This window comes from Haemorhous mexicanus, chromosome 6, assembly GCF_027477595.1.
Source record: "Haemorhous mexicanus isolate bHaeMex1 chromosome 6, bHaeMex1.pri, whole genome shotgun sequence".
NCBI classification, from domain to species: domain Eukaryota; kingdom Metazoa; phylum Chordata; class Aves; order Passeriformes; family Fringillidae; genus Haemorhous; species Haemorhous mexicanus.
The window spans coordinates 12,509,333-12,525,255 of NC_082346.1; the positions used below are offsets into that span (position 1 = coordinate 12,509,333).

General features: G+C 45.7%; 1 protein-coding gene across 1 annotated transcript; it reads left to right on the plus strand.

The window, feature by feature from the left end:
* The first annotated feature begins 29 nt into the window (after positions 1-29).
* On the plus strand, positions 30-14,761 carry IVD (isovaleryl-CoA dehydrogenase). Its single transcript, XM_059848749.1, has 12 exons — positions 30-161; positions 3,089-3,178; positions 4,419-4,470; positions 7,055-7,224; positions 8,645-8,738; positions 8,988-9,124; positions 9,650-9,746; positions 10,832-10,925; positions 12,068-12,149; positions 12,616-12,720; positions 13,361-13,433; positions 13,553-14,761. Exons 1-12 carry the CDS (start codon positions 30-32, stop codon positions 13,684-13,686), a joined length of 1,260 nt encoding a protein of 419 aa, XP_059704732.1. The 3' UTR covers positions 13,687-14,761.
* Positions 14,762-15,923: the final 1,162 nt, after the last annotated feature.

Consider the following 15,923-nt stretch of genomic DNA (forward strand, 5'->3'; position numbering starts at 1 on the left):
TGCGCGCGGGGCTGCGGCGGGGAGCGGCCATGGCGGCGGCGGTGCTGGGGCGAGCGGCGGGCGGGGCACGGCGGTGGCGGGCGCTGGCGGTGCCGCGGCGCGGCGGCGCGGGGCTGGCGGTGGACGACACGGTGAACGGGCTGAGCGCCGAGCAGCGCCAGGTACGGGCTGGCCGCGCCGCCGCGCGCGGGGGTGTGGCGGGGCGGGCGGGCACCGATTGGCCGCGGCCGGGGCGGGCCGCCCAATCCCCGCGCGCGCGGCGGGGGCGCGGCGCCCCCGGACACGCGGCCCGCGGGAGTGCCCGGCCCGGCCCGGCCCGCGGTCTCGCCACGGAACGCCGCACTGCGTAAGGGAATGGCCCCGGCCTCCACCTGGGGCCTCTTGGATAGGCGATAATCGTCAGAAATGCGATCGTCAAAGGAACGCTTCGGCAGGGTCGCGGCACATCCTCCCTAAAGAAGTGTTGCAGCTCTCCCAGCTTGTTCTCCTGCCCAATGGGGCGCTTAAAGATTTAGGATAATTCTTGGAACTCATTGCAGGTTACGGCTTTCCTGCAAAGGGACAGGCAGGGGCAGCACATCTCTGTTCTGGTGACCAGTGACAGGAGCCCAGGGCAAGAGCTGGGTCAGGGGAGCTTTAGCCTGGGTATTGGGAAAAGGCTCTTCCTCCAGAGAGTGGTCAGGCACTGAAACAGCTCCTCAGGGAATCATCACATCCCTAAAGCAACCAGAGCTCAAGGAGCATTTGGACAATGCTCTCAGGCACAGGGTGAGACCGTTAGGGTTTCCTGTGCAGGGCTGGGAGTTGGACTTTTTACCAAAAAGCTCTGAAAACACTGGGAAAAATAAGACTCTTACACTGTCTTTAGTGTTATTGTGTAAGGCATTACTTTATTCTTGACCAAGAGCTGTTTGTGTGGCTGACAAAGTTCTGACCTCCACACCAACCCAAGACACAAAGCTTTTTCACTTACACATATTTAGTAAACAATCAAATTAAAGTTTATTGGTTCTAAGTTGCATCGTTCTCTTTATTAATTAGTGTTCTGTCCTCTATTGGTTGTTGATTTCTCACTCTTCATGCTAATCTGGCGCACTTTCTTTAGTCCTTTTATCATTTTTTCTCAAATTGGGAGTTTACAGCTTTCTAGGCTTCAATCTCATCTGTTTCTTCTGGTTACTCCAACACGTCTTTGAAAGGCCATACATTTAAGATCCCAGGTGTCCAATCTTCAACTTCCTCAGGCTTTGTTTATTGGAGCTTCTCAGGATTAGTTTTAGCAAACTTAAGATTTCAGTGATTTAATGATCAAAGTATCAAATAAGTGTCTGTGAAAAAGAAACTTAACTAATGCTGACCACAAGTGGGCATGCTTACAATTAATTAAAACAGCTAATGAGACATTAGTTAGGAAAGTTACATCATTTCCAACAGACTGATGATCCTTGTGGGTCCCTTCCAGCTCAGAAAGTTCTGTGATTCTATGATCCTTAGCTTTGCTGTGGTGTTCTGTGTGCAACGCAGCCAAGTGCTGACCATTCCTGATGTATTCCCTTCTGCCCCAGGGCTTGGAGTGAAGGGCAGTGTCTTCCCAGGACTGTTCCACACAGGCTCCTGCCAGTGAAACGCTGGAGCTACAGCCTCACTTTCCAGATAATTCTGATGGTGCAAGCATATGATGTGCAAAATAAATAAACTTACTTGTTTTCTTCTTTGTTGCTACGTAATTATTCCTTGCCATGATTGTGTTCATGTTTATGGCCTTATCAGCTCAAACTGCCATTTCTTTGTACTGTTATATTCAGCAGATGTAAAAGAAGGTGTGAAGTATTCCTCTTGTACCTGTCTGTCTGGTGGAAAAGCTAAACAGAAAAAAAAAATCAGAAATAATTTTCAGTAATATTAGTGAAATTGTGAATTAAAGCAATATAACTGTTATAAACTGGCTTTGGGTGTCAGGGCTGCCTGTCTGACTTCATCCTCAGTCTCTAAGTGATTAAGACTTTTTCTATTATAGTTTTAAGATTGTCTTAATTTATTTTAAGCTGTTTGCTCAAGTGTAATGCAGTCAGCTTTATCACAGCAGAAAGGTATCTAATGTCTTTTGGGGTTCTTTTTAGGTCTATAAATCTAGCAATGGGGAGAAAGCTGGTTTGCTAGTACTGGAATCCAGGGTCTGTGTGACTGTGGAAATTTAACATATCTTCTCAGTTGTAAAAAAGAAGATGCTTAGGTTTTGGTGGTCAGAGAAAGATAGAGGAGTGTGGGCATATTCTGGTTTGTTGTTCCTGCTCCTTATACAGATTCTGGTTTAACAGCTCAGGGTTTCAGTCTCTTAAAACTGTTGCTTCATCAGAATTATTGTGTGGGAATAAAGAACCAAAAAGAAAAAAAAAACATTGTTCAGTTCTACCGTAAAATCAAGACCAAGTTTTTAAATCTTCCTGTAAAAAAAAACATGTAAGATACTGTATACATTTTGTTAGCATGCTTATAGACTTCTGTAGCATACATGTAAGTGTTCAGAGTATAAAATTTAGAAAAATATCTTGAGTTTTTAACTTGGATCAATGAACATTCCAGGCTTTATCAAATTTCCCCACTGTAGAAGGTAATAAGGTAGATAATGTAGTTCTAGTTTGACACACAAACACGTTTTAATTAGTATCCCTGCTTATTGCAGGCATCTGCACACCATTAAATGATGCTGTAAGCAGCTATGGGATGGGGTTAGCACATTATAAACTCAGTTCATCAGCTTCCAAAGTTCCCTGCCCAAAAATATGCCTGAAACTCCAGTGCAGGCAGAAGTTCAGGAACATTCTCTCCTGTCAGGGTACAATTAAGGTTAAATGCTGAAAGGGGCTAAAGTACATGAGGTCCTTTCTGAAGGACTAAAGAAATGACCCTCTGCTGTGGTATTTCAGCCAGTAACCTGAACCATGGTCAGGTTACTGGCTGGTCTTGTGCTTCTGGGCTTGGGATGCTGGAGTGGCCTGATGAGGGAATGTTGGCAGGACCAGGGGAAGAAGATGACAATATATTGCTGAGATGTAATGGATGTGTTTTTCCTCCCCTCTTTTCCCAGCTTAGACAGACCATGACAAAGTTCTGCCAAGAGCATTTGGCTCCAAAGGCCCAACAGATTGACCAGGAAAATGAATTCAAAGGCATGCGGGCAAGTATTGCATGTGTGGTTCTGAAAGCCTCTCTGGGCTTTGATCTCTGCATTAGCCCAGACAATCCCAAGCCACACCACAGGAACATGTGCATTAACTTTTCAAACTTAAAAGCCACAGAGAAAACCTTTTTTTGATTTCCTGTTTTAGCATTTGTTACCAACTTTCAGCAACCTGGGGCAGAACCCAGTGATAATATTCATACTAAAGATTGATAAGGGTCTCATTTGGAGTCTTATCATGGGATTCCTGCCTGTCTGTTCTGGCTCCTTCCCCAAGTGTGCTTTGTATACTCCTGGCTCAGTCCCTTTCTTGGACATGAATTTCCTCTTCAGATTTGCTGTGAAAATACTGTGTAAAAATGCTGAAACTTGCCTTTCTAATAAACCAAACAAATCCTGTGCCACAGGGCGCTTTGATTGATGGAAATTAGAGATCTGACTATTGGTTTTTATAAGCTCCACAAGACTCAAAAAGCTCTAAACATCTGCCAGCATTTCCTAGAGCTCTGATGTTGACATTTCCAGGGATGAATGTGCAGCTTTGAAGTGAAGTGTATAAATTTAGCCTGGCATTCCAGATGTCATCCAGAGCTATTGTATGATACTTTTTGAAGTCTCTGATAATTATTGCCGGACACCAAGGCCACATGAGTAGCACTCACCTGTGTGTCCACCACATAGCAGAGGAAAGGAGCAGCAGGGAGATGGCCTCACCATGACACGTGTGGGCCTCCCTGGTGACAACATCCTTTGCTACTGCATTTTGTCATGGATGTAGCATTCCCATTTTTTTAATCTCCCCCAAGGATGCTTACTTGGCTTTAGTTGCCAGCTCCTGTTTTACCAGAAGAGTTTTAAAGTTTCATCCCATAGCTTCATATTTCCAGGGTTTTGGTAACAGATAGTTTATACTGTTACACAAAAATTTTCATTGGAGTGGGCAAAGAGTTAAATCTTAGGAGGTGTCCTTCCAGAATTAAATTCAGGCGTATGAATTTTCACTGAATTCCACAAGCTCTTCCCGTGTGTAGCATAACTAGTGTCCTTAAATCTGTGTGGTTTCTCAGTTCCAAGGATGGAGCTGCACTGGGGGAGAAACAGGAATTAGGGTTGTATTTGCCTCATTCTCATGATATCTTGCAGATAAATGGATGTGTCCAGTGAACTACCTGGGGAAACTTGTTGTGCTGATGCCCAGACTGCCAGTTTGGGCTGATTGCTTGTTCTGTATTCATAGGATTTTTGGAAGAAACTTGGAGAACTGGGAGTTCTGGGAATTACAGCCCCTGGTAAGTTTCTTTCGATCTTTTGCCTTTTGATGGGTGATACTTCAAACAGATGAGAGACCACTTAAACTCTCACTTTCCAGTTCACAACAGCCTTCCTTGTCTGTGATGTAGCATCCATTTTGTCCTATTTTTGTATTTAAAAAAACTCTTTCTCAACAGTTTTTCTTCTTCTCTGACTTTGGATCCTTTTTCATTGCCTTTCACAATTTAAAAGCAATGCTCAGAAATGGTTTCTCCAGATGTAACATATGTAGTTCAAACGTATTCGTGCCTTTCTAATATGAAGCAAGTTTTGAAGAATGAGAGCTAGAGATAAAAGTATCCTAGAACAAATATTCATCTGTAATGGGAGAAGTCAAAGGGTTTAAAATAATGCCCTGATAAGCTGTGATAACTAATGGGGAGTGACCACAGCCAACCAGTCGGAAAAACACTAACCTTGTGCAGGTTAGTGAAAAGTGTTGTGATGAGTGTTACAGATGAGTGTGATTGTGCTGAATGCACCAAGGCAGGGTAATGAGGAGAAGCCCTTAGTGGAGAAAAGTGGCTGATGGGGCCTTTCTTTCCCCATGGAAAAGTCTGTTTTCTGGATGTGGCTGTGCAAAGGCTCTGCAGAATCCAGCTGAATAGCAATGTGTCGGAATAATGCCTCTGCCTCGCTTTCAGTGCTGAAAGACTCTGCATTTCTGCTTTCTCTCTCTCCTCTTCCCCATTTACTGCTGCTCCTGTTTTTTCCTCACTCTTACCTTCTTTCTTCTTTGATCTTGTGCCTGAGGCTTACAGCAGTTTCCCACACTATAAATAAGCCATCCCCTCACGAGTCCTGTCCTTCTTGATTTCCTCAAAGGTTTACCTCTCAAACCCTCCTATGCCCAGGGTTTTTCACTTTATTTTGGATTGTGGAGTTGCGTGTTTCTTTATTGCTGTTGGTTTTGTTGGAGGAGAGTGGGGTTTAGGATGTAAAGATCATGTGGCATCTTAGGAGGGTGTACACAATTAAATGGCATGTTTGGGTGCCAGTGCATCAAGTCTATTAAGGGAACATTTTGAATAACAGTGCTGTTTGTTTTCTTCCTAAAACTAAGATAACTGTGGTGTTTGTAACTTTCCATTTGTTTTATAAAGTGCAAAGTGAAGAAATGTAAATACGTCGTTTCCATGGAATGATAGTACAGGCATATCATATACAAAGAGCAGTTTTGAAAGCACAGCATCATTTGAAATCACACCATGGTTGGTGTTATAAGAGGAGATGTCTGGCAGGATCATTTTCCTGTTCCTCTTGCAGTGCAAAACAATCCTGGATTTGTGCTGCTCACAGTTACCTCACCTTTCTTGAGGTAAGAACCAGACCCAACCATTATATAGGAATTTGTAAAAAACTCCCTTGTTTTGGCATACATGAGAGATCGTTAAGCCCATCTTTTATGATACTGATAGCAAACCCCTAAACTTGGGTTTGTGGTAGAGAGAGATTTTAGAGGATAAAGACCCCTGCAGATAAAAGCAGGAGTCAAAATGAGGGACATGGGACGAAAGGCTGTGTGTGATGCTAGTGGCTGTGGTGTTAATTTGAGGAATTTGGGACAGCAACCCCTTGGAGCTGTGCCCTTTGGTCACTCTGAGCACAGACAGAGATTTGCTCTTACCTTGTTGCTCTTGCTTGCAGCCTCCACATTGATGACAAGTAAGTGCTCCCAGCCTATCTCCCCAGCTGCTTCTTGGCATTCATGTCCTGTTGTAGTGCTTTTCTTAGCAGTACAACCACTTGCTTCCTACCTGGAGAACAAAGCTTTTAGGTTGGGAGGTGACTGTATTTGTGTGTATATCACTGTGTTTAGAGGTACATGTGTATATATTGATATAGGCTGTTGCCTCCTCAAGGCCTTCTCTTTTTACCTGCCATCTCTCTCCCTGTTCTCCTGTGTGATTTTAATCTTTACTATTAGTTTTAGGCTCAACTCCATGTGCCTAGCTGGGGTCTCAGTGCTGCTCTGTTGCGCTTCATCGTCTCTTGGAACCTACGTGCTTGTCACTGATGAATTACATTTATGGATTGTTCTCGTTCTCAGTTGGCCACTCATCAAAATTCTGGTGTCCTGCACATTTGTAGGCTTAGAAAAGTCCTTAGTGTCACATTTTTAAGCAGTTTGAGAATTCCTCACTTGTTTAGGGGCAAACATACACGGATTTTACAAACCTTGCCTGTGTTCCTTTGTTCTCACCTTAAGGAGGTTGCAACTTGGTGATTTAATCTTTGTGATAATACTAAGGTTGATAAGAAGGACTCATTATTACTCAATGTCAGTAGCATGTTCAAGACGTGTCTTTGTGCAAGTTCTACATATAAACTATGTTACAAGGTCAATTATGGATTATGCTGAAGACAAAATATCCCTGTGACTTTTAGATGAGAAAAATGAAATTCAGAAGGGATGGGGAAAGCCAGAAGTGCCCAGCTCAGGGATGGCAACAGTCAAACCCAAAAGCATTTTCAGTGTCTTGGATTTCATTGGAGACTGAGCCCAGCCCTGGGATCTTGTGCACGTGGTGGGTAACATGAGCTTTTTCCCTCTCTTCCCAGCGGAATATGGTGGATCCGCCCTGGGATACCTGGACCACGTGCTGGTGATGGAGGAGATCTCCCGAGCGTCAGCGTCCGTGGGGCTCAGTTACGGGGCCCACTCCAACCTGTGCATCAACCAGCTCGTGCGCAACGGCAACGAGGCCCAGAAGCACAAATACCTGCCCAAGGTATGTGGCTGGAGGAGGGGCAACACTGGAAAGCATTGGGGTCCTGGCTGCAAGGATGACATCTTAAGCACCAGCAGATTTCAGTGACCAATCCTTAGGAAATACTGAACATGTCAAACTTGCCCTTCTCTGGCTTGTCAGTTTTTATCCTATTAATCCATATTGACCTCATCCCATGCCCGTGTCCTTGTCTGCAGGCAGCAGAGCCCAGCTCTCTGGAGCTGTGTTACTAAGGGAGCCTTTGAGGTGACACTGGAGAATATTCTTTCAAATTCCCAAATCACTTGGAGATCTCTGAATGAAAGTCACTGCTTTTCTATTTTATATTCTCCATTTCTCACTGCTCAAGTGCTTGTTTTGGCTGTTAATTAACTACATGTGAAACTTCATCATCACTTGGGGCATTGATGTTGCAACTCAGAAGTGCATTAATTAGATTTCCGTTTTTAAATGCATACAAAAACAATGAGCACATTGAATCCCAGCCACTGAGATTATCGGTGAAATTATCAGCACAAGAAACTTGATTTAAACAACGTGCAAAGTACAGTGTCACTTCCTCAAAGCACTGTGCGGCCTGCAAATGTGTAACCCCATATTGTCCTCCTTCCTCAGGTGTATTTTCATGCTTCATTCTCTGCCTTTCAATGAGATGTGAAGTCACTTCAGCTCTGACTTGTTTTGGCTCCTGACAGAGCACTTTAAATGTGCTTAACTAGATTTGAGCACTTCATGGGGACTTCTGTAGCAATGCACTGATGGATTGAATTGGTTGAACATATCATAAGCATTGAGTTGTCTTTTTAGAACAAAGTAGAGATCAAAAGGAGGAGAAGATGGATATAAGAACACAGGGAGTGGAAAAAAGGCAAGGAGAAAAGGGCAGGATGAAATTACAGTGAAGCAGAAGCAACAGCTCTGCTAGAGCCTGGTGTGAGCAGGCTCAGGAGGAGGGTCCATCTGCTGTTGTGGGGTGAGTGTGGGGGGACTGGGCCATGAGACCATTGCAGAGAACTCTCCCATCCCTTTTCACCCCCTCATTTTCCTTTTGTGTTCACCAGCTCCTGTTTGTGTAAAAGGGCAAGAGAAAGCCCAGGCAGGAGCTGGGGACAGACATATGGCTGCTTGCATGGTTCCTTGGCACCTTCCTCATGTGTTGTGCAAGCAGGGCTGTGCTTGTATAGCTGAGACAGAGCTGAGTCACCCTTCTCATTCCTCTGGGATTTGGTTCTGTTCCTTCGCACAGCGCAAGGGAGCTCCTTGCTCAGGCTGTGCCGGGAACAGCAGCTCTTGTTTGAGTTCCTGCAGAGAACAGTGACTGTGGAGGTTCAGTGCAGGAAAACTGGCCAGGGGGCTAAAGAGGGAACACAAACCATGCTCCTGGTCTTCATCTTCTGCTAATATTTATCCTTTCTTCCAGCTAATCAGTGGGGAGCACATTGGAGCCTTAGCCATGAGCGAGCCAAATGCTGGCTCTGATGTTGTGTCGATGAAGCTGAAAGCAGACAAGAAAGGTAAAGCCTGTCCTGTGCTGCCCAGGGAGTTGCTGGAGGCCACATCCATGGAGGTATTCAAAGAACATTTGGCCATGGCACTCAGTGCTCTGGTCTGGTTCACAAGGTGGTGATGGGCCAAAGGTTCGACTCGATCTAGGAGGTCTTTTCCAACCTAAGTGATTCTGGGAAGCCTGTTAGGGAATAAATGGAGTGGGAAATACCAGTGTTGCTGTCATGAGCTAACAGATTTCATCTCTTGGCTTCCAGGAGACTTTTTTGTTTTGAATGGGAACAAATTCTGGATCACCAACGGGCCAGATGCAGATGTTCTCATCGTCTATGCTAAAACTGACATGAACGCTGTCCCGGCCTCCCAAGGCATAACTGCCTTCATTGTGGAGAGGGTAGGTTTGGTCATTCCCACAGGGTTTTAAAGCAGAATCCTTCATCTTAACTGCCTCATTTGGCTGTCAGCTGGTTTTCCTTCCATAGCTGCCACCCTCTTCCTCAAAAACAAACTACTTTCTGCCTTTCAGGCAGGAAAGGAACCTTAAATAAAACAATATCTGAGATCAGTAAACCTTCTGATGGACATAAATTCATTATTAGAACAGTTCAGTTACTGGTAGAGCTTCCAACCCTGCTGTAGGAGAGCCTGTGTTGGCAGCTGTCCAAATAACTTACTTATTTGTTGTTTATGTGTATTAGAAAATGGGTGCACAGTGTTCGTATGTGTGTGTTTCTCTGACCATTTGCTTTCTCTTCACTTGCACTTAGACCTTGGTCTTGCTCTTAGGTCACTTTATCTCCCTCCTAGCACCCTACACATGTTCCTGTGGTCAGGGGAATTTCACAGATCTCTCATGATATCTTTTTTAGTCTGTTGGAACTGAGATGTGAAATGTATTTTTACTGCCTTGACTTTGCAGGGAATGCCAGGTTTCAGGACAGCCCAGAAGCTGGATAAGCTGGGAATGAGAGGATCTAATACCTGTGAATTGATCTTTGAAGACTGCAAGGTCCCTGGTGAGTTGGGTTCAAATCATGGTGGTTTCCTGTGTTCTTGATCAGATAAATTGGATCACTAATTACATGCATGTTCAGCCTGTGACCTGGAGGGCTTTGCAGATGCTTATCTCCTCGCTGGGAGCCTCTGAGGGAGCTGATGGAACTGGAAAAGTGCAATCTGCTGGATTGCAGGGAGGGAGCACATCGTTTGTCAGGTCACTGCTCTTTCACCCTCATGGACCTATTTCTTAACCACAGCTTCTCCAAAGCCTTGCTGAAGCTTCCCAACAAACTTGTTTCCATTAGAGCTCCTGACTTGTATGGAGGTGAGCTACTTTGCCCTAGAGGTTTTTCCACTTAAGACTTTCCAACAGGCTTTTGTAACTCTTCTGAGTTCTTTTGGGGCCAGGGCCTGAAAATGGACATCCTTTCCCTCGTTAAATAGCACAACAGAGGCATCTGTAATAGCCACTGGAATAACAAGTATTTGTTATTCCAGTGGCAGTTTTTGTTGATAGAAAAATTCCAGCATTTCTAGAGCAAATGGAGAAGTTGTCTTATCATAAAAATCCTGATTGCACATTTGCAGAGCAAGGAACTCTCCTGCTCCCCATATACACCTTCAAAAGCTGAAGTGGAAGAGTTTCAGCTGAAACCTAACATTTGTAACTGTGTTGGATCCCTCCACCCTGAAATCATAAAGGCCATTGCCCCGGTGCTCTGATCATGACCCAGGAGTCATCCACAGGGAACAGCATGCTCTCATGGAAAGAGGATGGTGACATGGAGAAGCACATCACTGCAGTGTTGGAAGTTAATGCACTTGGCACTCTGGCCATTAATGCTCCTTCTGATCTTTGGCTTTGGAAGTTGAAACTGTTTTTTCCAGGAAATTTTTCAGGCTATTCAGTCTTTTTTCATAGAATTCCAGGATGGTTTGGGCTGAAAGGAACCTTAAGCTCCTCCAGTCCCACCCCCTGCCGTGGGCGGGGACACCTGCCACTGGGCCAGGTTGCTCCTCTCCCCAGTGAACACAGGCCCTCAGTGAGCAGCTTGTCTAAGTTTTACACAGAAATAAATCACTTTTCCATTGCTCTTTGCAGCTGAAAATGTCTTGGGGACACTGAGCAAAGGAGTCTATGTTCTGATGAGTGGATTGGACCTGGAGAGGCTCGTGCTGTCGGGGGGCCCCCTGGGGTAAGGGACTGTCATCTTTTGTAGGTTGTAAGGCCAGAAGGGTCCTTGGTGATCACCGAGCCTGGTGGGGATCCCTTGGGGCCTGCAGCTCTTGATAGGATGGATCCTGGATGGGGAACTGGGTTACTGGGGCAGCAGAAGAGAAGAGGCTGAGTCAGATGTGGGAAGGAAGCAAGGTGTGAGGAGATCCCATGGCTGCTGGGTGTCCCAGTCAAAACCAGCACAGAACTCCAGCACCAGCACAGCTGCTCAACTGGACTCTCCTGAAGGTGCTCAGGGCCCTCCCAGCAGCCACTGCTCACTCAAGTGTGCTCTGATCTCTCATCCTTGAGCTCTCAGTTCTTCATGCTGTGGTTTTCGAATTTGAAAGCATCTCTGTGGAGCCCCATGTGAGGGGCAAGGGATGAGAGAAGCAATGCCAGAAAGAATGTTTGCAAGTCTGCCTGGCAGTGTCCACTGACTCTCCAGAGCAGGCTTTGGAAATTATCAGTCTTGATAAAAAATTTCCAGAGGTATAAATCTGCTTCAATCCCCAGTTGCTGGCTTGTGTATTCCTGTGTTATTACTCAGGGAATAACCAGCACGTTTGTATTATCAATTCCTTAGAATCTAACACACTATCCAGAAACTCAAAAACTGGTTTGTTCTTCATTTATTCAATCCTTAAGCTCCCCAGTAATTATTGGCACCCCACAGTCCTTTTGTCCTCTGAGTGGTCTCTCTGGACTAATCCTTTTGTGGAAAGATCAACTTCCACAAAGCATGAGGAGGATTTTTTCCCCTCCTTGTTCTTACCTCTGCTTTTTTTTATGGTATTGGCTGGTATTCCTTGAGTTGAGGGCTTCTGGAGGTAAGAGGAGCACAAACTATCCTGTCCTGGCTTTGGTTATGAGAAAGCTCTTCAAATCTCAGTCTCCTGAATTAAAAGGTCAGACCTTCCCACAGGATGTCTCAAATGAGCACTGGGGAAAAATATGGAACCTTTGGATTTTATTCTTGGCCTTGTTTGAGTGGAGCTGTCAGAAGACAGCAGGATAGCGCTTCATCTATGAAGAACCTTTTTGCCTTGGGTTACGTTTCCAAAGTTAAATAATTGTTAATTAATAGTTCCACTGTTTCCTTTTTCCCTCTTCTCTTCTTAGGCTCATGCAAGCTGTTCTTGACCATGCAATTCCATACCTGCATGTCAGAGAAGCATTTGGACAGAAAATTGGCCACTTCCAGGTGAGGCAGAAAAGGAATTGGGACTTTTTGTCTGCTTTTCTCTTTAAAACTGAGAAGACTGAAAGCTTTGTAGTGGTGAGGTCTTTGCATGGAGGAGTGACCTGCTGTTTATGCTGGGGCTGCATGATGTGGTAATGAGCAGCCTGGGCTAGTGGAAGGTTCCTGCTTATGGCAAGGAGATGAAATTCAATGAACTTTAAGGTCCCTTCCAACTCAAGGAATCCTGGGATTCTATGATGTGGTGAGAAGGTGGAAAGACCTCTGAGCCTGCTCCCCTGAGATCGCTGTTGGTGGGTGAGGCACTGTAGCTGATATCTAGGGGTCTGTGGCTTAACAGAACCTCCAGCTCCCTCATGTCTGCTGGGTCCATGTCTCCTCCCACGTCCAGTTCCTCTGAGGTATTTTGGAGAACGGGTGATTCCCCTAACTCGTGTTAATTAAAGTCCCTTGTCTTTGGGCTGTGCAGCTCATGCAGGGCAAGATGGCAGATATGTACACGCGGCTCATGGCCTGCCGGCAGTACGTCTACAATGTGGCCAAAGCCTGTGACCAGGGCCACTTCAACGCCAAGGTGAGCTCAACTCCTCCCTGGGCTGTGTGTCCTGGGGCAATTCGTCCAGCCCCAGAGCCTCAGCTGGGGGGAGCCTCTGTACAACAAGTCCCCACAGCGCGGAGGGTGTTTTTTTCACACCCAAAGTACCTTTTTTCACTCACAAATTAAAAGCAAACATCCTTTTACAAGGCAAGAGATTTAGCAGCATCAGTAGGTGTTTATTGGAAGCCCAGACAGATGTCCTGGTTGTTGTAAGGGCTGTAGCTGTTGTTAGAGGTGTTGTCACCTCCACCTGTCACCATGCCTCTGTTGGAGGAGGATGTTGAGTGTTTAACAGTGGGAGCACAGATCTCTGCATCCCAAAGCAAATCATGTTTTCCTCCTGGGGGATTGATGGGCCTTTGTGAGACAGCCATCTTCTCTGGTGCACTTTTAATTTTTTTCCTTCTTCTGTCTTCATGTGGCCTTTACAGACCTGCCGTGAGTGTTCTGTAGTAACAGGGACGCTGCTGGAGCTCCCTGTCCCTGTGCTTTGTGATGAAGTAGTTCAGGGTTCTTAGCAGGTGTCTGTAGAGTGATGGCAGCATGAGGGCAGCACTGGGACTGGAGATGGGCAGGTGACAGCTTTCCTGACTGTCCCTTTGTGACTGTCCCATAGGACTGCGCCGGAGTGATCCTGTACTCAGCAGAGTGTGCGACACAGGTGGCCCTGGATGGGATCCAGTGCCTGGGTGAGTCACTAATGGCTGGACAGAACCAAGCACAGTGCAAGAGCGTTTCCCTCTGCTGTCCCACCCTCAGCCCTGAAATCAAGGACAAGGAGTGACTTGTGGCTTTTTTTGTGTGGCAGGTGGGAACGGTTACATCAATGACTACCCCATGGGGCGCTTCCTGCGCGACGCCAAGCTCTACGAGATCGGGGCGGGCACCAGCGAGGTGCGCAGGCTCGTCATCGGCAGGGCCTTCAATGCCACCTTCAAGTAACACTGCCACTGCAGAGGCAGCTCCACGACCACCATGAGGCCTTGACCGTGAGGCTGGAGCGCACAACTCGGCTTCTTCCTGCCTGCCATTCCAGCTTTGTCACTTGTGGAGTCCCTTCTGCCTGCTCTGGGAACAGATGCTGCTGGACTAGGCTTGGATGAAATGAATCAGAGGGTACATGGAAGAAGTGTTGTTTTTCCTCTTTTGTGATCATCCTGATTCATGGTTTTCATGAGCTGTTGATTCTCAGTTTTGCAAGGCAGATGTTCATCCACCCCACCAGGCAGGCTGGCAAGGGGTGTGCAGCCACTTCACACAGAAAGGCAACCCAAACCCACCAAAACGGACAATGAGGGAACAATTTTGTTCTTACCAAAAAGCCTTGAGTGCCATTAAACAGTTAGAATTTAGCATATTGCCATTGGAAGGTGAAACTTCCTGCTGTGACCTTCCAATGGGATTAATACCTTCCATTTTGGGAACTCGACACCAACCACATTGTGGGGTTGCTATCATGAATGCTTAAAGTCATCTGTGCACAAGCAGCGTTTTAGGTGCTGATTCCTAAAACCTCCTTAAATCCCATGTGTGTTGCTTTGCAGAATTCCTTTCCTATTTGCAGCTTTCCTATTCTGGCTGCTTCTGGAGTTATTTGGGTGCAGGCCCAAGTCCTGGCTGTGCTGACTGACTGCTCCCACCAGGTCATTCTCTCAGAGTCGTCACCATCCATCAATCTGGGGACAAATTAACACATCAGAGCTGTGTTGTGACATCTGTGAATGAAGCAGGCAGAAAGAGCTGATTTCTTTGGAGTTTGGTTCTCTCTGAAGATTGTTGTTTTGGCCAAGCCTGTCCTCACACTCCAACTCTGGGCAGCTGAGCAATGTGTTTGTGAGTGATCTCAGTGCATCTTGTATCCAGCAAATCGGGGCTTATCCAGCTTTTTAAAGGAAATTGCCCAGCATCCTGCCAGCCTTTAAGTGTGAATCACAAATGGAAATGGGGTGCTGGAAATGTGATTGAACAGTTAATTAAACCATTGCCATGTAGGCAGTTCCCAACGGTTTTAACAAAACTCACCTTCAACTGTGTGTATTTTTTTGGTTATAGTTGACTCCTGTCTATACCAGGTGACAGTAGACTAGAATTTTAAAATGCCACAGATTGAAGACAGTTCACTTTTCTGGATTGCCAGGTAGGTCACCAAGAGTTTATAAAAGTCACAAAGAGAAGGAGCTTCTGAAGTCCCGGTGGTAGCACCTTCCTCCAAAGCTTCATACTTATTCAGCCTCAGTGGGTGACTGTCACTCAGGAAGTGTCCCAGGGTTTAATTTTCAGCCTAAATCTCTGGATAGAGGGTGGACAGAGGTGCTTTGTCAGGAATATTTTGTTGAGCTGCATCTGAAAATGCTGTGGAAGTGAATTTTGAAGTGCACTTCATACAGGAAATACTCAGTGCATTGCTGTCCACGGATATAAGAATTTAGTTATGTGACCAGACATTTATGTTTTGTCACAAAATTATTCCTGGATCACTGTTAAGATCCATTTCTGCCAGAGGAACTTTTCTAGGGAGTGTCAGAGCCTCGACAGGATAGTGTGAGATTCAGATTGTTAAAATTAGGTTTTCTAAGGTGGAAAGAACCCAGAGATTTTTAAACCTGTCCTTCAGCATTGGAGAGGTCTGGTTTTAATACACATAATAAATAATGCCTTCACTTTCTAGGCTGATCAGCACCTTGGAGTTGAATGTAAAATGAATCAATATCTAACAGATCTTGGGACAGGGGCAGGGACGGATTCATAAATCCTCAGCAGGGTTGTGTTATTCAAATCTCACTCCCTTCCACAGCAGCTGCCTCAGGAAAGGGATGGGAGAGCTTTTTTGGGGAAAAGAGGATTAATCTTTATATTATACTAATAAAATAAGCTTTTGCTGTGGCCTGTGCTCTTGGGGGGGCCCCAGCAGAGGGGAAGTGAAGGCTCTGCTACCCACCAAAGCACATCCAGGCTGGCAGCAGCAACAGCTACGGTGTTGCTTTCCCTGCCTATCCTTCTGTCTTCCCAACCACAGCTTTTCCCCATAATTCTCATTTAAAAGAAATACATTTACAGAGATCATGCAGGTTGTGCTTTAGCTCCTCTGGAGAGCAACAGAGCTAACAGGGAAAACACAGGGGGCTGTGCTGCTGGATATCATCAGAATGGTTTCTGCTGTGGATATGTGATGGAAATTG